A 23660-nucleotide genomic window follows, 5' to 3' on the forward strand; every position below is an offset into this window, starting at 1 on the left:
CACCTATTGGGCAGGCCGCCACCTAGGGGCGGGACTGCACCCGAGCTCGAGCCCCTTCGTTGCTAACGGCTCTCAGTAAAGCTCCGGCTTTGGGAACTGGCGAGTTTACGAGCGACTCTGACTCCAGCACTATGTCTGACAAACGACAGTCCAGCCATGTCCAGTCTCAGCGGATCCCTGAGTCCTTCAGAGGTGAGTCTCTCGTCACCCGCACAGCCTCTTCGAGCCCCCCTCTGGGTCCCGAGCCCCACCTTCTGCAGTGAGAACCCCCGCAGACCGCCGGCGTGCCTCCACTGCACTGTGTGCGCTTCGCAGAGTCGCCGTCTTCTTCATTCCTGAGTTCTCGGGCTGATAGATGATGATTTGGGGGTGCTGGGGTGCAGCCTGCATGGCAGCCAAGAGGGCGCACTCGCGGCAGGGGCGTGTATCCATTGCTCGACACCCTGGCAGGCAAGAGCTGGCTTATCCTTTGGGTCCTAGATGCCAGGTGCCTATCACCGGCGCTTCTTTATCTCGGGCGGTGCACGCGGACCAGGACAGACCCTGGCAGTCAGGAGTGGTAGAGGCGCCTCTTCTGCAGCTTCAGCCAGCCTCCTCTGCTCATTCTTGTTTCTTTTCTGCCCCAGCGCCTGGGAGGGGAAGTAAGCAGTTCCAACAAGTAGCCTTCAGCAACCCCTACGTGATCCACACTCCTCTGAACCAGGGAAGAACTCCCACCCTCTTCCCGCCATCCCCAGCTTCGGGAAACTGATCAATTTCCTAGTAAAGGGCTAGGCTTCAACCTATGACACAGTAGGCGGTATAGGCAGAAGAAAGAAGGTTCCCCCCCCCCCCCCGGCTTTCCTTCCAGTTCCATTGTCTGTCCCATACTGTTGTCCACTTTTGTCTTAGAGATCTCTCCTTCCAGGTAAATAGCTCACCACTCTTCTGGAGCCTTCCTAGTTTTGAAGGCAAGAACTGTTAGCAGGCTCTCAGCCTATCTTCCATAAAAAAATTAGAGCCCTTGAGCGAACTACCTCCTTGAGCCTTTAAATTGTATAACTCCTTGGGGTCAGGAGATGCCCAGTAAGAGAAAATAAACCTCGCAGGAGTCCTGCTATCCTCCTGGGAGCTTTACTAATCTAAAGGAATTATTTCTAAAGATGGAATTTCAGGGAGGATGACACGGTGGAAGACATTTAGGAGGCTGAGTGGGCTTTTCCATCATCCTGTGGAGAAGGCTATCATCCATTCGGATTATTTGCAAAGCCAACCTGGCCTCCCATCCCCCTGCCCAGAAGCATCTTTAACTCTTTCTCAGGGTATCTCGAGGATCTCAGAGGGCTCCAGAGTGTTGTAATAGGAAACCTACGGGATTCCATCCTCGGGATTATGCAGAAAAGCCTGTGTGTGTATCATTCTCCATACTTTAACCCTTCCCCCAACTGGGAGCATAACAAAATTAAAGAGAGCAATAGCAAAACTGACCCTTAATAGGCTAAGCACTATCCTAAGTGTTTTATAAGGTGATCTTATTGAATCCTCACAAACTGATACTTAGTGACTTAGTCTCAAAGGCTTAAAATTCAAATTTAATTCTAAAACGTGAACAGGAGAAAAGTGCCAAGTCTGCCTCTTCAGTGGTGGTCTCTGGCTTTAGATGAAAGTGTGGGTACGTTGGGGGTCTCCTTCACCTGTACTAGGACCACCAAAGTGGGAGTGGATTTGGAGCCCCACCCTAGGACCACCCTGTGGGAAGTGGATTTGGAGCCCTGCCCTAGGACCACCCTGTGGGAAGTGGATTTGGAGCCCTGCCCTAGGACCACCCTGTGGGAAGTGGATTTGGAGCCCTGCCCTAGGAATGAACTCAATCTCTATTCCTAAAGATCATTACATTTTTCTTGCTCACAGACCAATTTGAGTTTTGGTTCTAAACCCCTTTTCTTGGTTCTACACTTGGCTGTTTTAGACAGAAATCTTCTCGAGTTAGTGAAAATGATTAGGCTTTTTCTCAAGAATGTATACAATTGAATTTTTGCTTGGCTTTGACAATTTTTTATTTAAAAAGCTTTGCATTTACTGTGTGTGTGTGTGTGTGTGTGTGTGTGTGTGTGTATGTGCCCATCTTGTGGAGAGATCAGAAGACAACTTTTGAGCTTTTTCCTTGCAACAAGTGTGATCCAGGGATCAACTTCAGGCCATCCATGCTACAGCAAGCACCTTTGTGGGCTGAGGTAGCTCACCTGCCCACCTTTTAATCTTTGTTTTCTCACTGGTAAGCCTCAGAGATTTAACACTAGGAAGAAATCTATTACTATAACATACTAAACAGAATTTCTTAAATGTGCGTCATTTTGCCAAACATCTAATTGCAATCCTGGGACAAGGAAATGTCTTTATTCCCTGTCTTTCAGTAAAGAGACTGAGTCAGATTGATAAAGTTGCAGACAGCCTAAAAAATTCAGAACCAGGTTTCCAACCCAGGCTCTGACTTCCCGAGGGATGTTCCCAGTCCTGCAGCGATCCATAAAGGAGGTACCACAATAGAGGGTCTGGTCCAGCCTCAGGACTTCACTGAGGGTAAGAGGGAGTAAACAAAGGGAGCCTAAAGGATCAGTGTGACTGAGGACCTCCCAGAGAAAGCCACTCCAGAGGACTGCTTCTGATGGGAGTGTGCAATTACACAGTGCCAACTCTGCCTCTTTGTGTCTTTGTGGAGAAGTGATCCTCTGTAGATAAACATGGCCAAAGCTAGGACCAACCAAGGAAGTTAAGCAAGAGCAGTGAACAACAGTGCAGGTGGATGGCAGAGGAAAGTGTTGTTGTAAAGAAGAGCCTTGTCAACAAGATAGATCCCTGGGGAGGATCCCTTGGAAAGAAGCAGAACCATGGGACTGATATGTTTATTTCAGTTGCTACAGTTGATCAGATTGGTGGGACTTTAACTTCTTCAATAATTGACCTGATTAAACCACCAGTGGTGATAAATGAATTCAAATGGAAGACTAAGACTGCAGAAGCTATTGTTTATACAGTTTGTGATAAAATAGATTTCAGTGTCACGGAATAGCATACGCTTTACACTGTAAAAGACGGAGTGAATAACTATCTGGTCTGCTTTTAAAAATGTAAAATGTTGATAAAGTGATTCAGAGGTGACTGAACTAGGTAATGAGTTTTTAAAGAGGGCACAGGCAGGCAATTTCCTGTAAACTGTTATGAGCACATAGCAGTATCTGCCTAGAATCCTGCACATACTTGTAACATGACTATTGTGTAATGTAACTTTCAGTTGGACCCATCTGTTACCCTTTCCTTTTTTGCCTCATTGTAAGAGCTCAGGGTGAGCCAGGTGGTGGTGGCCTATGTCTTTAATCTCAGCATTTGGGAGGCAGAGGCAGGTGGATCTCTGTGAGTTCAAGGCCAGCCTGATCTACAGAGTGAGTTCTAGAATAGCCAGAGCTACACAGAGAAACCCTGTCTCAAACAAAAAGCAGCTCAGTATGAGGCATATAGCAGATGAATAAATGTTTGCTGAAAGAAAGAGGAAATGGGCATAAATCATCTTGTTAAACGTTGGTATTTATTGTTTATTGATTTTAGGTTGTGGCAATCCTTTATGTATTGTTAAGTATAGACAGTCTATTTATTCTTATTATAAACAGTCTGCTTATTCAGGTGTGTATTAACAATAAAGGAACTATAATTGGCAAGGAAATATATTGTACCTTATGAAAACCGAGAGAAGTTAGAGGATCTAGCAGGTATAAGTGTGCCTCAGTTCTCTGTAACACACTTGCACCTCCTGTCTTTCTGTCTCTGTCTACACTCTGGGACTACCAAAGAAACCTGGACCTCAAGCTTGTGTTTGATGTTTTAGTAGATGGAGCCTTGGAGATATAACCAAGAAAATGCCTTCAATTATGAGACAATAAAAAGGATGCCCACTGAGGGAAGGTAGCGTGGTCCAGGGAAGTGAGTGGCATTAGAATGAAAAGCCTGGGTTGTGGGCTCAGTACCATCGCTGACTACCTGGGTCACTTAGGCAAGTTCCCGGACTTCCAGAGTCAGTCAGTTCCTCATCGTAGGCATAACCTTACTGCCCTATCTCCCAAGAAGATCTGTGTAGGAGGCACAGAGGGCTTTGTGCTCACAGATAAGCACCAGGGAGCCAGGAATGTTAAACACATAGGGTTGGCTCTGCAGAGAGGGGGATGTTTTCTGCCCAGAACGCTGAGAGAAGAAGTAGGTCAAAGCTTGGTGAGCTTTGTCCTATCTTTATGGCCAAGGCCCCGCCAGGTCCTCCCACAGACCGTCCTTATGAGCTGATTTTTCTCAATCGACTGACCCCATCTTTATGGAAGATGTCACATGTACTTCACAGAGAGTTTCCATGTAGCATGGCTTAAGCTTTACTGTGCACACAGGATTGAGTTCACTAGCATCAGAAAAAATTTTCACCAAATTGTGCTGTGGTTGAATATGCCTAAAATAAACTATTTGGGGTCAGACTCTCAAAGTTTGAGCCAACACTGACTACTGAGTGGTGTTAACCAAACTGTCTTCTTATCTCTCACACATCAACACTCTGCTGGCCCTGGTGATCTCAAAGACCCCACAGATATATGTGAATTTTCTTTTGAAATTTTAAGGTTTTTTTTTATGATATTACTTCATAGAGAAAATAAAGAATGAAAAGATTAAAGATGACTAGACTTGCAGGGATACACCCACTTCCCATTCAGTTCACATTCAGGAGAAAGTGGAAAAGACGAGAGTGACAGATTCCCTGACAGAGTTCAGAACTCTTTACTGCCCTACATGTGATCTGTTCTCCCCCCTGAGATGGAATCCCCAAACACATTGTTAGCCTTGATATTTTCTCCATGGCATGCAGGTCCCAGAAGGCAGTTTACCCAATAAAACCACTTATTCCTTATGTGGTGGTGTGAATAGGCTCAGTGTTTGAAGACTTGACCCATAGGGAGTGGCAGTTAGGAACTGTGGCCTTGTTGGAGGAATCTGTCACTCGGGGTGGGGGAATTTGAGGTCTCAGAAGCTCAGGACAGTCTTTTTCTGCTTCCTTTGAATCAAGATGTAGAACTCTAGCAACCAAGTCTGCCTGGATACCATATACCAGGAGGATAATAGACTAAACTTCTGAACTGTAATCTTGCCCCAATTAAATATTTTCCTTTATAGGAGTTGCTGTGGTCATGGTGCCTCTTCACAGTATTAGTACCCTAACTAAGACATCTACCTTATAAGCTATTTATTAATTGCCTTATAGTTGTATTGGTAATAGTAGTCACTGCTTGACTACCCTTATATGTCAAGCAAGCATGTATTTTTTTTTCATTTGGTCTTCATAACACTGGTCACTAAGTACTGTTCTTTCTTCCATTTTTCTGATAAAATGAAGAGGTAGGATTGGAATTTGGCCCCAAATTGTCATGCTCCTACATATATCTTAGCAGTTCGTCTGAGGGAAGAATTAGGAATCTAATGCTAAGGTGTCCTCTGCCAGAGCAAGCCATGCTCCTAACCGCTGAGCTCTCTCTCCAGCCTCTGTCAATAGTTTTTACATTTAAAAAAACCCCTCAGTCCAGCATTTATATTTTAATACGGTCTTTTTTAAGGGTCAATGTTTTGCTACAAGTGAAAGTCAGATGTCAGCATAAGTAAGTAAGTTTTGTTGGAGCACAGCCACAATCCTTGTCCCCTGTGTTGCCCATGGCTGCTGTATGCTGCCATAGTAAACTTGAGTATTTGCTCAGGCTCTGTGGTCTGCAAAACCTGTTTTCTCTTTGCCTCTGTCAAGAAGACACTTGCTAAATTCTAGCCGTCTGGTGTAGGATGTTGGTGAACGGGAGGAGGAAGAGAGGAGGAAGAGGAGGAAATAGTTGTATCTTGAATATAAATACTTTTGGAAGTAAAAATTTGTCAAGATTTTTCACCAGCCAGTTTCCCCTTTAAAAAGTGTTCTTAGACCCAGATAGCATGCATTTTAAAGATAAAATTCCCAACTATTTTATCTGTCTTTACCTAGATAATACTGTCCATGACAGTTTACAACATAAGATATTCACCTACATTCTGTTTAAGTAAAAGGGAAGGATTGCCTCTTAAATACTGCAATGCAAACGGGTTAGCCCATCCCTTTCCCTTTGTGCAATGGGGCATGTGACTCTGAGTCCCTAATTTTAGATATAAGTCATGTTTCTGGGCTTCCCCAGCAGAGGAAATCCAATACATTTTGGAGTAATTAAATCTCAATGGTGAATGGATTTACTCATGCTTTTGATCATGCTCCAGTTTGTCTTAGAATAAACCAGCTGACACAGGACAGAGAGTGTCATACACCACTCTGAACAGTCTAGGAGCTCCCAAGTGAGACACTTCTGCTGTCCCTGTAGCCAGACGACAAAAGTGACTGTACAATGTGTACTTTTACATTCTATGATTTGGTTTGGTTTTATGTTAATTTCCTTGAGGTGAGGTCAATTTGAACAATAATAATAAATTTAAATGTATAGATATGTGTGCATTTTCGGTCCTTTTGAGATAAATTATTATTATTATTATTATTATTATTGGTTTTCCAAGATAAAGTTTCTCTATCATAACCCTGGCTGTCCTGGTACTCACTCTGTAGACCAAAAACTGGCCTCAAACTCAGAGATCTGCCTGCCTCTGCTTCCCAAGTGCTGGGATTAAAGGTATGCTCCACTCTGCCCAGTTTATATGTTTTTATATGCACAGTCTTTGGCCTACAGGAATTTCTGTACATGCCTTGTCTGTAGAGGCCAGAAGAGGGCATTGGATCCTCTGGGATTGGAGTAAACAGAGGGTTGTGAGCTGCTGCATAGCTGCTGGGAATCAAACTCAGGTCCTGTGGAGGAACAGCCAGTGCTCTTAACGACTGAGCCAGCTCTCCAACCCTATAAGTCCTAGTTTTGATTGGTTAAAAGTTTGTTTTTAATCCAGTTTTCAGAAAAGAGTTTCATAGTGGAAAAAGAAAATGCATCAAAACCCGTGAAAGCCAGGTTTGCACCCAAGTACTGCGGGGTCCCTGGTCTTCTCTGGTCTTCCCACTGTCAGGCATTGAAAGGTATTTAAGCCAAATATCTCAGGAATATTGATTGCCCCTTACTTGTCTGCCATCTCCCTCATACGCTAATAGAAGGAAACACCCGAAGTTATTAACTGAGACACTCTGAGGAAGCTGCTTCCCACTTTCAATGCCATGTACCTATTTGGGCTTTGAAGAATCTTGATGTAATGGTGGGGCCTGAGCCCCGAAAATATCTTGGTCGAGCTTCCTGGCCTGTCTACATGGGGGAAAATTTGACAATGTAAAATCTTTGAATGTTAAGTGGAGAATTAACTCATTTTTAAGGGGATTTTTTTTTCAAAAAGAGCAAGTACTAGTTCCCATTTTCAACATGGAAATTCGGATAGAATATTCTTTTCACTGAGTACAGTAGATGGTCTCAGAGACTTCTCATGTGTGGCTACTGAGCGCTAGCTATCTCAGTTTTAGAAGACCAATCCAATGCTCAGTGTCCTTTACAGTGCAGAAGCTAAGTTCCCACCAGCGTCAGCCGTGGCTGGTGGTGGTGGTGGTTGTTGTTGTTGTTTTGGTTTTGGTTTTGCAGAACACGTGCTGAGCATTGGGAGTATGGAAATGAACAAGAGGGACTGTATTTGTCATCCATGGAAAAGCATTTTCCTAGCATGTTCAAGCTCCTGGACTGGGTTCCCAGCATCATAAACTAAAAAAATGATTAAGAACCACCCCTGCTTTGGAGGTTTTGTGTGTACTGTGATCAGGAGCTCAGCAATTTGCCCACAGTGGGAGGGGCTTACGGTGATGTTTTTGAGAGCACCAAATGTTACCAGATAAACATCTTGTGGCCTGTCTGCTCATCTTTGGAATCTAGTTCACATAAAATCTAGACCTATGTGACTCAGAACCGTGAGCTTTTCTGCTAAAAATAGGAAGTCCACCTGGGGCGAAAGGCTTCCTCAGTTAGGATATAAGATTTTATCCTCAAAATTGCCTGCCCACCCTTGGGCATAGTCTTTAGGGCCAGGGTTTTATCCTTCCTGGCATGACCTGGTGAAAGTCATGTTGTTTCTGTTACTTTATTCATAAAATGCAATTAGAATTACTTAGCCTAGTCAGGTATGGTGGGCATTCCTCTAATCCCAGCACACAGAAGAGTTCCAGGCTAGCCTGAGCTACATAGCAAGAGTTTATTTAAAGACAAATAAAAAAATAAGACTTCACTGGATGGTTCTAAAATTTAGTGATACACATCACATTTTAAAAGTATTTAAAAAACACAACGCCTGCCTGGCAGGAGACCTCCCATATTGTCCCATGGGAAGGCACGTTGCTTCTGTCCCCTCATTTATAAAGTGCAATTACAACTGCTTTATTATCATCCGTGTAACACTTGCTAGAACTTCCCTACAAGCAGTGGCCCTGTCTCAGGTGCTCTGCCAGTGACTGTGTCTGTGTCCTAAGAATTGTGGCTTAGATCTGCCAAGATAAACTTAAAGTTGTCTAAACAGTCCCCTGACACAGATCAGAACGTTACAAACATAACCAGACTCCTGGCTGTGTTTTCTTGGTCCCCTCCTGTGTTTCAGAGGCTCACTCTAGCTGCCAAAGCCTTTCTCTATGCCCCACCCCCCCACCTCATCCCCACTCCCCACCCCCTAACCCCTACCCCTGGCTCTGTGTTGCCTTGTTGCTTTACCCCTTCCTCCTGAGCATTGACTCACCACCCCAGGCACACCTCTCCCCTCCTGTCACTTCTAAAACTACAACAGCAGCTGAAGTAATAGCAAAAGCCCAGGGTCAGCTGGCCTCTCTCAATCCCCATATGTTCCACCATGGAAACGAGGAAGATGCTGGACTCAGAAAATAGAAAACTCTGCACAAAAGGCCGAGGTGGATTGCCAGGCTCGAGGGTAAAAGGCAACTGCCGAATACTAACTGTGCAAACCAGAGAAGAAACGGAGGGGATGCCCGGCTGTTGTGAAAGGAGATTTAAACTGTGGATGGAGGATTACGGGTGGATCACTCAGAACGGTAGTAGACTAAAGAAAGTGAAAAGAAAAAAACAGAAAAAAAAAATAGTACTAGAAAGGAATGCTAGTTTGTCCTTTACCATGGCTTAGCTTTGACTGACATATTGGTGGTTATTAATCTAACCAAAATTACGATGCAGTTTTATAAGTCATGTTGGAGGAAGAGATAAGGAAGAGCAACTTCTCTCGTATCAGGGAAAGTCGTGTGGTACTGCTCAGAACTGAAAACACAGGCAGAACCCAGGTTGAGGAGGGGAGGTTGGTTAGACCCGGGATGCAGCCAGAAGATCAGTTTGGTTTTGAGGAACAGCTATGGGGAGAAGTGAGCAGAGCAGGCACTGTACCTTTTTGTGTTAACTTCTAGAAGTGCTTGATTCTACACATGGGCAGGCATACCATAGCATGCATGCCACAGTGTCAGTGTGACAGCGCACATGTGGAGCTCCGAGGACAAGCTTCAGGGATCAGTTCTTTTCTTCTACCTTGTGGGTTCCAGGGGTCAAATTCAAGTTTCTCCATTTTGGCAGCAAGCACTTTTATCTGCTGAGCCAACTTTCTGGCCCCGAGTTTGACGTTTTAAAACTTCGGTAGTGTAACAACTTTGATTTCTTTTTTTTAGGTCAAAAACAGGAAAAGCCCAAGTTCATGAGTTCAGAGGCTAATAAAGAACAATAGCTAGAAGGGGGAAATATGCTACTAATTTTATTTATTTGAATTTTAAAATATAGTGTAAACTAGGAAAGAGATTGAAAGAATGTGTTGAAACATTTATTGTCTCTGGGTTTAAAGTAACGTTCCTCTCCTTTTTATACTTTGCTACACTTTTTGCAGCAGTCATGTATGTATTACGTCTGTAATCAGACAAAAAGCCTCTTATGCAGAAGAGGAAGGAAGCCCGAGGACTGTGACATCCATCATCACACTGTTCTTGCTATTGCAAGAAGCCAGAAACAGCCCGGTCACTAATCAGGAAATGGGTGATGGTTCATAAACCCTGGGCAATCCTGAGCACAAGTAATTTGTATAACAACAGTGTGATGGAATTACGCGTGTGGATCTGGGTTGTCATCTGGAGTCATGCTGTGCCCTCAGCTAGAATTCCCATTTTCTTTCTGTCTCTGCCATCTTGGTGGCATTTCCCTTTCTGTTAGGAAGCTGACAGCAGCTGTCAGCTCCCCATCCCACTGTTGCTCACCTCCATCCTGGTCACTCTCCCTCCTGCCTCTCTGTTTACCTCCTGGTGTCATGACTGCCTTCGTTCCTCACTATCCTTGATCTCATTAGAGGCTGAGTAGTCTCCATTTTTGTTATCTCACATCATGAGGCAAAATAAGCAGGTGGTATCTGAGAAGCATTTGCTGGGTAACGCAATAGGTGACGTGAGATAAGACCAGGGACACGTATTTCAGGGCTGAGTGAGACTGAGACAAGGAAACTCAGGTGAAGCCAGCGGACCGCCAAGCACAGCTCATTCAGTGAGTGGCTGGGATGAAGTGATGACATGCCCTTAACAAGGTGTCTGATTTTGTTTTTGACAGAAAATTCCAAGACAGAACTGGGAGCTTGTGGATGGATTTTGGTGGCTGCCTCGTTCTTTTTCGTAGTTATAACCTTCCCAATATCAATATGGATTTGCATAAAGGTAAAGAGCATTTCTTTCCCTTGTGAAGCAAGGTCAGCTCCCACCTCCAGAAGCCATGTGATCCATGGGGCAGGTGAATGGGTACCAAACTGGCCTGTGCTGTCTCTTTCATCTCTTGTGGATAGATTCTGCTCGTGAGTTATAGCAGAATCTTAAAACCCAGCTCTGTCTGCTCAGCCCTTCCTCACGAGTGAAGTGATGATTGCTATGCAACAGCTTTGTGTCAGCTGTGAGATGCTCCTGGGAGGATACAGCGAGGATGGCGGAGGGCGGGGCTGGGCAGGGTGGCAGGCTCCCTCCTAGATGGCAGTCCTTCCTTAGGATGATGGCAGGACTGAGGGAGCAGCCCGTGTCCACACACGCACTGCGGAGCCTGGCACAGAGCAAAGGCTCCCCAGTGCAGTTGTCTTTCCCACAATTACTAATACTTAGCCAAATAACTGCCACTTGCGTATTGCTAGGTTAACGAATGTGCTGCCTGCATTTTCGGATAAATTGTATTGTAACTAATGGAATCAGAAGAAGCACTGTAAGCTTTTCTGAGCAAATAAAACATGAATAGTCGGCAGGATACTAACAGCCAAGGATGGGCTTGGAGGTGGGTTTCTCTGTGCTCTGCGCTCCAGTGTTATGAAGTCAGGATATTTGTTCTGTGTTTTGGGTCAGAGGCTCCTAGATAGAGCAGGCTAGTCTTGGACTCACTTTGTAGTTCAGCTTGGCTCAGACTCACTGTCCTTCTGCTTCTGCCTATAGAGCCCTGGGATTAGAGGCATGTGTCCCCCACTCCCAGGGGTCTATCGCCTTATTATAGTAAATAAAGATCTGTGTGTATATAAGACATAAGCTTTGTGCTTGGAAACAGTAAACACCAGGTACACTGTTTATAGATACTGTCAGGAAATAGAGCAAACAACAGGAGGCATTGAACCTGGTCAGAGCGGAGACATGCTTAGGAAGCTATGCATGTAAATTGTATTCCTTGTGATGAATGTTCATTCATGTTTTTTATTCCAGATTGTAAAAGAGTATGAAAGAGTCATCATCTTTAGACTGGGTCGCATTTTGCAAGGAGGCGCCAAAGGACCAGGTCAGTACTCGACTGCAGTCTGGAAGCCAAAGTGTTGGGGTTTTGTATTTTTTAAACCCATCTGTATGTGTGTGTGTATGTGTGGGTGTGTGCACATGAGTGCTGGTGCCCACAGAGGCCAGAGGTTTGGGATCTCTCTGTAGCTGGAGTTACAGAATTTGGATCCACCTAATGTACGTGCTGGGAATGGAGCTCTAGTTCTCTGGAAGAGAGCATCAGGAGTTCTTAGTGTTGGAGCCTGTTCTCTGGTCTATGAGATGAGCTGTCTTACTGATGTGCCAATGGGTCCTCTGCTTGGAGCAGAAGTTGTCTAACAAGGACAGGGGCTCTGGCCAGGCTGGGGGCTGCCCACCCTTTCCACTCTTATCTATTTAGGGTGCTTAGGTTATCAGTGGCCTTGACTAACAACGGCCATAGCCTTGGGAGGCTGAGCAGGAAAATCTTAACCAAAGAAAGGGCTGCAGTCAGTCAAATGCTGGGCCTAAGGGCACATGCCACCACGCCCAGTGAGGCTCTGGGAATGCAAGGGAGAGCAGAACACTGTCTCCTTGTCAAAGGCCACCAATAAAGAAACAGATAGCTGTGCCCCGCATTTAGTGTTAGGACCCAGTAGCCACAGAATCCTGAAAAAGAAGCCAGGAGACCCGGAGAAGAGCAACTGACCTGAGTGGGAGCTCAGTCAAAGCTTTCCGATTGTAGTCTTATTATTTTAACATTACATGTCTATGTGTGGGTGTGGGTGTGGGTGGGTGTGTGCACATGAGTGCAGGTGCCTTCAGAATCCAGAAGAGAGGCAGAGTCCTTGGAGCTGGAGGGAGTTGCCTGTATGGGTGCTGGGCAGTAAACATGGCTTATTTAGAAGAGCAGCAAGCACTCAACTACTGAGCTATCTCAGCTCCTCTGCTTCTCTCTCTCTCTCTCTCTCTCTCTCTCTCTCTCTCTCTCTCTCACACACACACACACACACACACACTGTTGTTTGTTTTCTTTTTGAGACCGTATTTCACAGGCTAACCTGAATCTCACTGTGTACCCTAAGCTAGCCTCAAACCTCAGCAGTCCTCCCGTTTCAGCCTTCCAAGTACTGTAAATACCTATATGGCCAGCTGTGGCCGGCCTGCCTGCGTTCTGAGGCATGGAGAAGTGCCAGCCGCACAGAGGGATTCCTGACAGAAATAACATCTGCAGAGCAGTGTAGCGGAGAGAATGCAATGAGTGCTGCAGGAACTGTGTCCAGTCAGAATGCAGGACCCCAGGACAGGGAGAGTGATGAGAGGCAAGGCGAATCCTGAGAGACTGCAAGGGCAAATGGGTCATAGGGAGAAACTCTAGTAAGTCTTTAGAGAAGGGTGATCAAGAAAGCAAGCTGTGTTATGAAAAGTGTCTGGGCTATTCCGTAGGACTGATCAAGGACGAGCTGAGCCTAATCGCACTCTCTGATCCTGTATGTTCCAGGTTTGTTTTTTATCCTGCCGTGCACTGACAGCCTCATCAAGGTGGACATGAGGACCATCTCCTTCGACATTCCTCCGCAGGAGGTGAGCAGTTCTCACTATGGCTACCTGACACTGGGAGGCCAGAGCTTGTCGCCCTGACTGCCTTCTCTTTGTCCAGCCCTGCCTCTTGAGCAGGTCTCTAAATTCTGTGTCAGTGTCCTCAGCTGTGAATCGCAGGTTGTAACGGTGAGGCCGGGGGGTGTGGTGAGGGGTGAGTGAGAGACTGAGCTCGTGAAGTGCTTAGCACTGTGTGAGAGCTTGTCATGGTTGTTAGAGACACGGTGTGATGCCGAGGACACGGACTTAACCTTACTATTGTAACCGTCACTCTGACCACAACTCTATGGGTTTCAGACAGAAAAGAAAAACGTAGTTTAACATCCTTTCTAAGGGCCTTCATTTTTATTTGAGATAAATTGGTTAGAAGCAAAAGAATTCGAAAGTGCTCATCTAGCATTTTAGGAACCTCGTGATCATTCGAGCCTTTTCAGACTTCTTCACAGACAGCTCCCAGTTCCTAGAAGGAAGCCATCGCACTGAGGCCAATCCTCAGAGCCCAGCTCTTGGGATGCTGTGTCTGGTGCTTTTCCCCATCTCAGGGCTGACTGCACCAGATATAATAACCATCGCTAACAGGAAGCCAGCGGGCTGCTGAGGGGCTGGCTGTGGGAGAACTGGAAGAGCAGTGTTCCCTGGCATAGTCTGGGAACTCAGCATGGTGTTGGAGCCTGGCTTTCTCTTATCATAAGTCGTAAGTGCAGGTTGGTCACTCCCTTACACTAGCACTGACCCAAGCACTGGGTAAGGCAGGCTTCTCCATTCACATGAACTCAATGAAGCAGACGTACTTCCCACCCACACCTTAAAGAAGCCCGAGAGCATCCTGGATCCTCTGAATGCTTCCCTGTCATCCAGGAAGATGGGCTCCCCCGAGCCTCTTTGAGGGCCTGGGAATTGTGGCGGTTTTTTTGTGTAGACACTGTGGGCATCTGGCATGTGGCTGCGAGCTTTTGCCTTCCACTGCTCTTTCCCTGCAAGCAATCAACCTGGAGTGACTGGAACTTGGCAAGCAGCTCTTTCCCAGCCCCTGGGGTCTTACTGCAGAGGGAGGTTAACCACTCTACCCACAATAACCAGTGCTCAGAGAAGCTGCAGCATTGAGCGGGTGGCAGCTGTGGCAGCCACCACTGGCAGGAGTCTATGAATAGCGTTCATTTCCCCACTGCATTACAAGAAGCTGTCTAACAAGATGGCAATGACCTGTACATTTGTTAACAAATGCCCCTGTTCCCTTGAGTCGGAGGGGTTTTAGATTTCAAAACTAAGCTTTGGGTGCCTGGCAGAACTAAGGCCTCAGAGCGTCTCTGCTGCTGTTACTTCTCATTGACAAGGCTGGGGATGCTTTCAAATACATCCTGCAGGACTCCTCCCTTGATCAGCAGGACTATGGTTAGGAAGCAGTGCTTCCAGTCTCTTACAGATGAAGGTCACATGGCTTACAGCCCGCTACAGCCCAGGGTCAGGGCTCCACGCCTGCAATCGTGTCCTAGGGCCTTGTTATAGTTCTGTCTCTCACCACATGGCCCTCCACCATGTCAGCCACACTGCCAGTGCTCCAGAGACAGAAGAGCTGCCCCTAAGAAACTCACCTTGGAAAGGAGAAGCAGAAGTGCCCATCGTGCATCTCCATCAGTGCATCACGGCACAGGGGCATAGTGGGTGTGCACAGGGTGGCCTTCCTGAGAGCAAGAATCAGAAAGTCCACAGAGAACAAATTTGAATGGAGGGAATAAATGAGCCGGAGCAACATCAGCTTTTGGGTGGCATCGCAGATTTTGTTGAGGGGTTGAATGAATCTGTGGACTTGGATAAGTAGGAGAGCCTTATTAAATCTCTGAAGGGGCACAGATCACCTTCTGATGCTTTACCAGAGGGCTTCAGCCATTGCCTAGGGGTCATGGAGTGACAGTGACGAAGCCCTGGCAGGTGTATGATTGCCTTCCTCTTCCCGTAGGTCCTCACTAAGGACTCGGTGACAATCAGCGTGGATGGTGTGGTCTACTACCGTGTTCAGAACGCAACCCTGGCTGTGGCCAATATCACCAATGCAGATTCAGCAACCCGTCTTTTGGCACAAACTACCCTCAGGAATGCGCTGGGCACCAAGAACCTGTCTCAAATCCTCTCTGACAGAGAAGAGATTGCACACCACATGCAGGTGAGGAGTGCCCACTGCTGGTTAGCGAACCAGAGCCAGAGAACGGAAGCTGAGGCCATGACCCTTCACCCAGATGGGGATGGTCGCCCTTTTCCCTTTTCAGGTTTTCCAGACTTTACTAAATATTTTCAGACAAAACCCATGGGATCATGGCACTCAGATGCATGCTGTTTTTAAATTCCTTTTGGTGTCTCCCCTCCCCGCGAACCCATATTACTCTCCTCATAGATTGTATGGCTCGAGAGTTACTCTGCAAGACAGTATAAGCATTGCTAAAGCTCTGGCCTCCAAGCAAATCCCATGAGTCCCCATGTAATTACCTTGCTTTCAGGTCTTGCCTGTGACGTAGGTGTTAATAGCTTATTCAATGAAGTTACCATACTGTAAATGCAAACTCCTATTCATAGAGGTCTGTCTCTTCATGGTTAAACTCTGCTGTTTGTTTAGTTTTGAATAGGTGATCACTCTACACCACAGAGTGCCCTGTCACTTACTCTGCAGCCAAGGTGGGCCTTGCATTTCTATCTGAGCATTACTACCACCCCCCTGGTAATGTATGTGTGGTGCCATCCCAACCTCCTGAGATGAAGTACCGTTCATTCCTGCCCTTGTAAAGGAGGAACAGGAGACAGGCTTGCACACACCCATTAACTTGAGTAGGCAGACTGCTGTGAGCTTAGCCTGAGACTGACCACTCTATGTGTAATGTCTCACTGGACCATAGCCTCAGCTGCTCCTGACCAGGGAAGAACATCTGGAACAGCTGCAGTGGAGACTACAAATAAACAGTTCCTTTATGTCCTCTCAGAAGCTTGCCAACCTACACGAGCACAGTAGTCACGGAATCAGATCTGTAGCCCCTGCTTCAGCGTTCCTCTGACGATGGTGCTCTGCCACTCACCAGTCCTTACCCACCTCATCCATACCACTTGCCGGTGAATGTGCCCACTCTTGGCTTCTGGACAGGCGACGGGGACTCACTTGCCATCTCTTCTTTTTGCAGAGTACGCTGGACGATGCCACGGATGACTGGGGGATAAAGGTGGAGCGGGTGGAGATTAAGGACGTGAAGCTGCCAGTGCAGCTCCAGAGAGCCATGGCTGCAGAGGCAGAAGCCGCCCGGGAGGCTAGGGCCAAGGTAATGCTTTCTGTTTATGTACATTCTGTTATTATTTCAGTTTGGTTTTCTTAAATTCCACACTCTCTCTCTGAAAGAGTAAAATAGCCATGGATGTTTAGGAAAGCCTTGCTAATCACCTCAAATTCTGTTTCCTCAGAGGTCACCATTTTAAACAGGTGCATGTGTGCGTGTGATGTGTGTGTGTGTGGGGGGGTGTGTTTTGATGAATGTGCATTTTTGAGACAAGGCCTTTCTGAACCATCTGGTGAGATTGTCTGGTCAGCGAGGCCCGAGGAGCCACCTGCCTCCCTCCTCCACACTGAGATTACAGATGTGTGCTGTTACCATGTTTTGCTTTTGCATGAAGGCTGAGGAATCCAAAGTCTGGTACTCAAGATGGTACAGAAAACACCTTGTCCAGGGAGCCACCTCCCTGGTCTGCACTCGCACTTTAATTGACTAGGTTGTTGCATTATTAGCATGGGTGGAACCGCAGTGCACACACTTGTATCTTAGCCTTTCCACATGGGTCTCATGGGAACACTGGTCTATTAAAGCTGTATCACTGTCTCAAGACTGTGAGCTGCAGGCTTTATTCCCCGGACTCATTAGTAAGGGCAGGTTGACTTTCAGAGCGCGTGACAGTGCATCAGCTTGTTCTGTCCATCCGTCCTTGATTTCTCTGGCCTTTTCCCTCCTCTTTCCCTCCAGGAGGCTCTTCCCTCCTGCTGCATCTCCTTCCTCCTGTTCATTCCCCCATCTTGCTTCTCTCTCCATGTTTCCTTTCTTCTCATCTCCACCTTTGTCCTAAGCCTCCCCGAGTGAATGGCCCCTCTGGTAGTGCTGAGGAAATATTTATTAAGCAAACCTCAAAAAAATGTTTCCTGTAAGATGACAACATGTCAGAATATGAAGATATCCCATCAAACCCAAGGCCTGGAAGCACAGGCAGACCTCGTCGGAGCTGCACAGGGGCTTTGTCTCACTGCAGGCAGCCGTGGCGGAGGGCTTCTCATTCTCAAGATCATAGTTTTCCTTGGGGAGCAGCAGTAAGGACAGAGATTTCCTGTTAGAAGAGTGATTCCCTGGTTCAAGGAAGAGGCCACACAGCCCCACCCTGTGAAAAGCTAGAACTGTTTTCATAGGAGGCTTTGCCCTGCCTTTGACAGATCTCCTAAGCCAATTTGTCATCATCAAAAGTCATAGTGGTCAGTGACTGGCGGACCACAGAACCCTCTCCACCTCATTGGTTACCCATTTAAGCCACAGACTGGCTATTATAATTTCTTAGCCAGCCAGTTCTAAATAGAGGAGTACCCTGTTGACAGGCTGCCTCCGGAAGTTTCTATCAGCCAGAATTTCCATGTCTTCCGAGTACATTCACAGTGACATTGCAGAAATCTCAAGTGTTTTCTTGCAAACCCCTCCCTTTCAGGAACTAAAATATATGCACAGTGTTATTAAATGTTCCCGTTACCACCCAATTATTTGAAAAGTAGGAATTGCCTTTACCTTATTATGTGACATTAACTAGACGCCCGTTATTAGATCATATGGAATAATAATGTCTCATACAGAGTATGAGAATTAAAGGACCCGGGAATCTTCACCTTCTATTCCCACGTCAGTGATAAACTACAGAGCTGTTTTCCACTGACATCCAGACCCCTTTGCGGCGCTGCAGATAACAACCCTCCGCTGCTCGGAGATAGCCCTAAACAGGAAACTTGTTTGCTATCCTGCTCAGTGAAAACTGAAGCCTCAAAGAGCTGAGTGATTTCATCAAGGTCCCATGGCTGATTAGAGATGAGATCGCCCTGTTGCCCCCTTCCCTTCCCGATTCCTCCGGAGCCTCCCACCACGGACCTTCCACCATGGTCTCAACAGTTGCTTTCTTCACTTCATGACAAGGAGCAAAGCTAAAGAGGCCAGTTAGAGTGCTGTCCTTGGATGCAGCTGTAAGGTTACATGAGCCTGGCCCATAGCTGTCTGTCCCCCAAGGTTAGGCTTCACACAGTGTGACCTGCTTCAGAAAAATACACTAGTAAAATAAGCAACTCTGAATTCGCTGTGAGCTCGCATGGGAAATAGAAGTTGGCCGCCTCTTCAGTAAGCAAGTTACAGAGAAGAGAGAGTAGTGAGGTGACCCATATACATGGACTTCAGAGTAAAAGCCCTCAACTTAATTAGCTAGAGGGAAACTCAAATTCAAGCCCCAGGCTGATGCCACACCAGATACCCATCAAGATGGCTGAAAACTCACCATGAACTGGAGCCCTGTGTTCTGCTGTGGGGATGCCCATTGGTACTGCCACTTTGGAAGACAGTCTAGCAAAGTGTACCAAAGCTGGATGTTGGCAGAACCTGTGGCCATAGCTTCATGCTCAGCATGGACCTCACAGATACACACTCATGTTTACCAGCGGTATGCCCGGGCAGCACCTCCCCCACCCTGGAAGCGTTCTGGTCCTCATCCTGAGCTGAATAGATAAGGGCATAGCTATTCTTAGGACAGAATAGTATGCAGAGAAAATGAGCACAGAACTGCTCGCAAACATAATCTAAGCTCAGAAAGCTGCTCAAAAGTATCCAACAGGAAGGCACAGATGAGGGCAGGCCTCTAGCCACATTACCAGCTCTCATTTTAAAGTGTGTAGATGAACTCGTGGGTTCAGGCTCCAGCAGTGAAACTGAATGACGTGTGTCAGTCGACACGGAATGGCTGCACATTTGGCCAGAGACCCACCCAGCTACGAGGAGCTTGCTTTGCTTGAAGATGCTCTCCACATGCAAGTGTCCCTGGGCTCTGTCGAGAAAAAAAGCCTGTGGCATCTTGTCACCTCTTTGGTGGTTTGCTCGGAGTAGCTTTTGGATGAACTAAATGTGTGCCCATCAGAGTGGGTCCTTCCTGGAAGGAAATGAAGGATCTGTGGTCCATGTCCAGACAATGGTGTGCCTAATTGGATGTAAGAGATGGCAAGGAGGAGAGTCTGAGGCTGCCACACACAGTGGAGTGCACTCATGCATTCACCAGTGCTTGCCTCAGAGCACTGTTACCTACCTGTTCAGTATAATGCCTGGTACCCTCTATCCTATTTAATGACACTACACGTGGAACCAGAATTTGGACTTAGGACTCAGATCCTGTCTCCTCCCCTTCCTTGTCCATCATTCTCATTAGGTAGAGGCAGTTGGGATCTCTGTGAGTCTGAAACTAAATTGGTCTACAGAGTGAGTACTGCACCAGCCAGAGCTACATAGTGAGACTCTGTCTCAAAAACAAAACCCATATTATGTACACACACACACACACACACACACACACACACACACAATCTGTATCAGTTCTTGGCTTCTCCTTTCTATTCCTCTATACGTTTCCACTTACTCAATCAGAACTTGATTCCCGTTTTGTGTGCCGTCTGCCTCATGATGATACCATGGAATGCTGTCCCATTTCAAGAGTGTAGTGTGTTAGCTACTTTTCTGTTACTGTGCTGAAACACCATGGCCAAGGCTACTTACTCAGAATTAGTTTATCAACCTAGAGTGATACTTTTAGGACAGGCTAGAAGGAAAGCGATCTCTAAATATGAAGGGGATTCTACGGGTGTTTCAGAATCTCTCCTTAAGTCGTGTTTACTAGACATGCTCCTGAGTGCAGTGTGTGCGGCAGTCACTCACATGTCAGTGGTTGCTCGGTACTCCTAACCAGAAAGAGAAGGCGTGCAGTATTATTAGTTTTTATTCTGATAGAGCTAAGAGACTTTAAACAACAGGTAAGATGGAACTTTGGTTGGCTGCCATGCACCTCCTAGCATGCACACAGTCAGTATTTTAAGACTCACACGTCATTCTCATCAAACACCATCTCTAAGTTTTCATTTCAATAAAGTCTCCATTCTCTGATTTCAAAGGACTGGAAATCCACCTGACTTGCAAAGGGCTTCTGTCCACACATTTAAGTCTGTTGCTCGCCCCTTTGCAGTGCTTTGGCCTTCGCCTTTGTCTGGCACCCTGTTCAGATAGTTTTAGCCCTGCCTGAGAGACAAGACAGCAGTAAAAGAGAAAGCCTTGAGCCAGACACATCCTTACACAATTCAGTTTCAGGAAAAAGAATACCTCACTCACTCAGGATCTGAGTGTCTAGGGATTGATGGATTCCTGGCAAATCCCATATGCTATCTTACTTGAAGACCACTATGTGGCACCATGCTATTTGCCAGCTGATCTCTTCTTCCCCCTGTGCAGGTGATTGCAGCTGAAGGGGAAATGAATGCGTCCAGAGCTCTGAAAGAAGCGTCCATGGTTATCACCGAGTCTCCTGCCGCCCTTCAGCTCCGATACCTTCAAACCCTGACCACTATTGCTGCAGAGAAAAACTCCACCATTGTCTTCCCTCTGCCCGTCGACATGTTGCAGGGCATCATGGGTTCTAATCACTGAGCTGTCCAGGTCTATGGAGAGCTGTGCTGAATCCTTCCCAGGGTAAAGTGGGGACAAAGTTAGCCTTTAACTCACAGGAAGATTAGCCAGAAACTTGTCTGTCCCCCTCCCTCTTCTTTCCTGTATGTTCACTAGAGGGGCTTTTAGAATGGCTAGAAATCATAAAGGCAGATGAGGGACTCGCTCTGGAGCCAGGAGTGTAGCTCAGTAGCAGAGTACCTGTTAGCATGCCTAACCAAAACAGAGACATGTTGGCTTGTAAATAACGAGAGAATGAGATGGCTGGCTTATGCACAGTTCTCTTACTCTTTAAGTTTGCGTCTTTATTCTTAAGTAGTTGAGGCCAACTTCTGACTTCCTTTAACTCATTCTGAACCATGAATGAGCAGGCAAGTCAGGGCAAGGGACACAGCCTAGACATGCCACCTGAGCCCAGTTAAATGCTCTATGACACTGAAGAATTGTGCTGCCCACTTCTCTGGCCACCTGTGCATTCATTCCCTTGAGAGGATATTTTGGATTGTTTTGTTTTGAGACAGGATTTCTCTGAGTGGCCTTGGCTGTCCTGGCCTTGCTCTCAGAGATCTCCTTGCCTTTACCCCGACCCCCCACCCGAGTGCACCACCACAACCACCTCGTCTTAAGGAAGGGTATTTCCCCCAAAGTTCATCCACCAACTCTAAGCCCAAACCTTGTTTCGGAATGATCCTCTCCTTCCTCCTGCTTGATCCTGTAGGAGCCAACAGAGAGGCTCACACTGACCCTTCCGAGACCGAAGGTCACTCCTGCCATAGTCCTTTTGAAAATAGTAGGTGCACTTTTTAAAAACCTTCTTGGGCCTCCCATCCCTGACTTGATGACCCCTCTGTGTGTGGCCTTTAAAGCAGCTAATTCCTGCCACAGAAGTGCTCTTTCTCACTTTTGCCTATTTTCATGAATCAGGTTTTTACATCATCTTGATTTTTAAAAATAACTTGGGAGTTCTATCAATAAATTTTTATGTCCATTTGATTAGCTTAAGTACTGAAGTACCTTTAAATTTTTTTAAGAAAACATCATACTTCGCTCTCTGCATACTATTAACTGTTGTATACTGTGGTATGTTTTAATACTAACCCTCCCTAAGTAGCATAAGGAATCCCTAACACAGGAGCTTGTGATTGACCTGTGCGGACGCCCCTGCTGAGCCCTCCGTGCACAGGGAGAATGCTTATGTTTGATTCGTTTTGTGGGGTTTTCTTTCTCATATAAAACATACAAAACCAGTAGAGGACCACAGTTCCTTATTGTGACATCCTTCCCTTGGCCTGGAAAGCTTGGTGGTGGCTTTAGCAACAGCTTGGGGGGAGCGGGGGCGGTCTTGACTCAGCTGGAGGAGCCTGGAAGAATGGCTCCCTGTCACAGTAGCACTGTTGACACCTGCCCTGAGCTGTTCACTGCCAGGCCCACGTGGAGCCCATGACAGACACTCTATTCCTAAGCCTTGAGCCCAGCTGGGTTTTCTAGAGGTGTAGAGCACTTCCACCTGGACTCAAGTTGCACTTACATTTTGAGTTGAAAAAGATGTTTTTTGCTTTTTTTAAATCTGTTTATAGAAGTAGCTCACCCTCCACTGAGGACCAGGAAACCCTGTGTCCTGGTAAAAACACCTTGGAAACAGGAAACAATGCCCCTGGTTTTCTAAATTTCCTGTCCAGACACCAACTGGCCTTTGCTTCTGTGCCTTGTGAATTAGTAATCCAGTAGGCTAAAACTCAGTCACAGGGAGGGGTGGAGAAGAGCAAGCCCAGAGGAAGGGGTGCTGGTGGGAGGGTTTCCACGCATCCCCCCCTCAGCCGTGTACAATAAAGTGCGTGCCCTGTGACCCAACTCTGTGAGTCTTGGTTCTGTCGGCATAGAGGCTGTTTTGAAGATGTTCACTGGACTTTGCATTCATACTTGAAGGGGGCCTTAAATTTTAAGTTGTTGGATTTTATCAGTTCAGGACAAAGAGTCTGTAATCCACATGTTTACAACACTGGCCAGGATAGAACAAAGAAAAGAACTCAAAAGACTTGTTTGATTGTGCTTTCAAGTCCATTGTTTCTTGTGAGTCCCCACACTGCCCGCTTCCCCAGGCCTGGCGACCCACAAGTGGTTTTCAGCTTTCCCTTTAGCAGCGAACCTTCCTTTCCAAGGGCATGATCCACTGTTGAAGATTTCAAGTGTCTGTTTCTGCAAGATGACATCTATAGCACTTCAGTTGTTCAGTGAGGACAGTGAGGTTGCTAATCAGCTGTGAAAGGCAGCCTTGATCTTCAGCTCTGGGGCCTGCAGAGATGGCTCTGTGGTTAAGAGCACTGACTACTCTTTCAGAGGACTTGGGTTCAATTCCCAGAACACACATGGTGGCTCACAACTATTTGTAACTCTAGACCCAGGGGACTCAACACCCTCACACAGACATACATGCAGGCAAAACACCAGTGCACATAAAACATTAAAAAACAAAAATAGGTAACTTGGGCTCTCAACTCAGCTATGCTTCTCGGCGTCAGATTTTTCTTACCACTTAAATGGAGTTTGAGTTC

The 23660-nt window shown here is 46.5% G+C and overlaps 1 protein-coding gene across 1 annotated transcript; it reads left to right on the forward strand.

The window, feature by feature from the left end:
* Positions 1 to 40: 40 nt before the first annotated feature.
* Positions 41 to 22959, forward strand: Stom (stomatin). The gene is made up of 7 exons (XM_021155775.3): positions 41 to 192; positions 10620 to 10723; positions 11738 to 11810; positions 13266 to 13348; positions 15321 to 15524; positions 16528 to 16662; positions 20896 to 22959. Exons 1-7 carry the CDS (start codon positions 132 to 134, stop codon positions 21088 to 21090), a joined length of 855 nt encoding a protein of 284 aa, XP_021011434.1. The 5' UTR covers positions 41 to 131; the 3' UTR covers positions 21091 to 22959.
* The last annotated feature ends 701 nt before the right edge of the window (positions 22960 to 23660 follow it).

This window comes from Mus caroli, unplaced genomic scaffold (assembly GCF_978045245.1).
Source record: "Mus caroli unplaced genomic scaffold, Mus_caroli_1 scaffold_2, whole genome shotgun sequence".
In the NCBI taxonomy this organism is placed as follows: domain Eukaryota; kingdom Metazoa; phylum Chordata; class Mammalia; order Rodentia; family Muridae; genus Mus; species Mus caroli.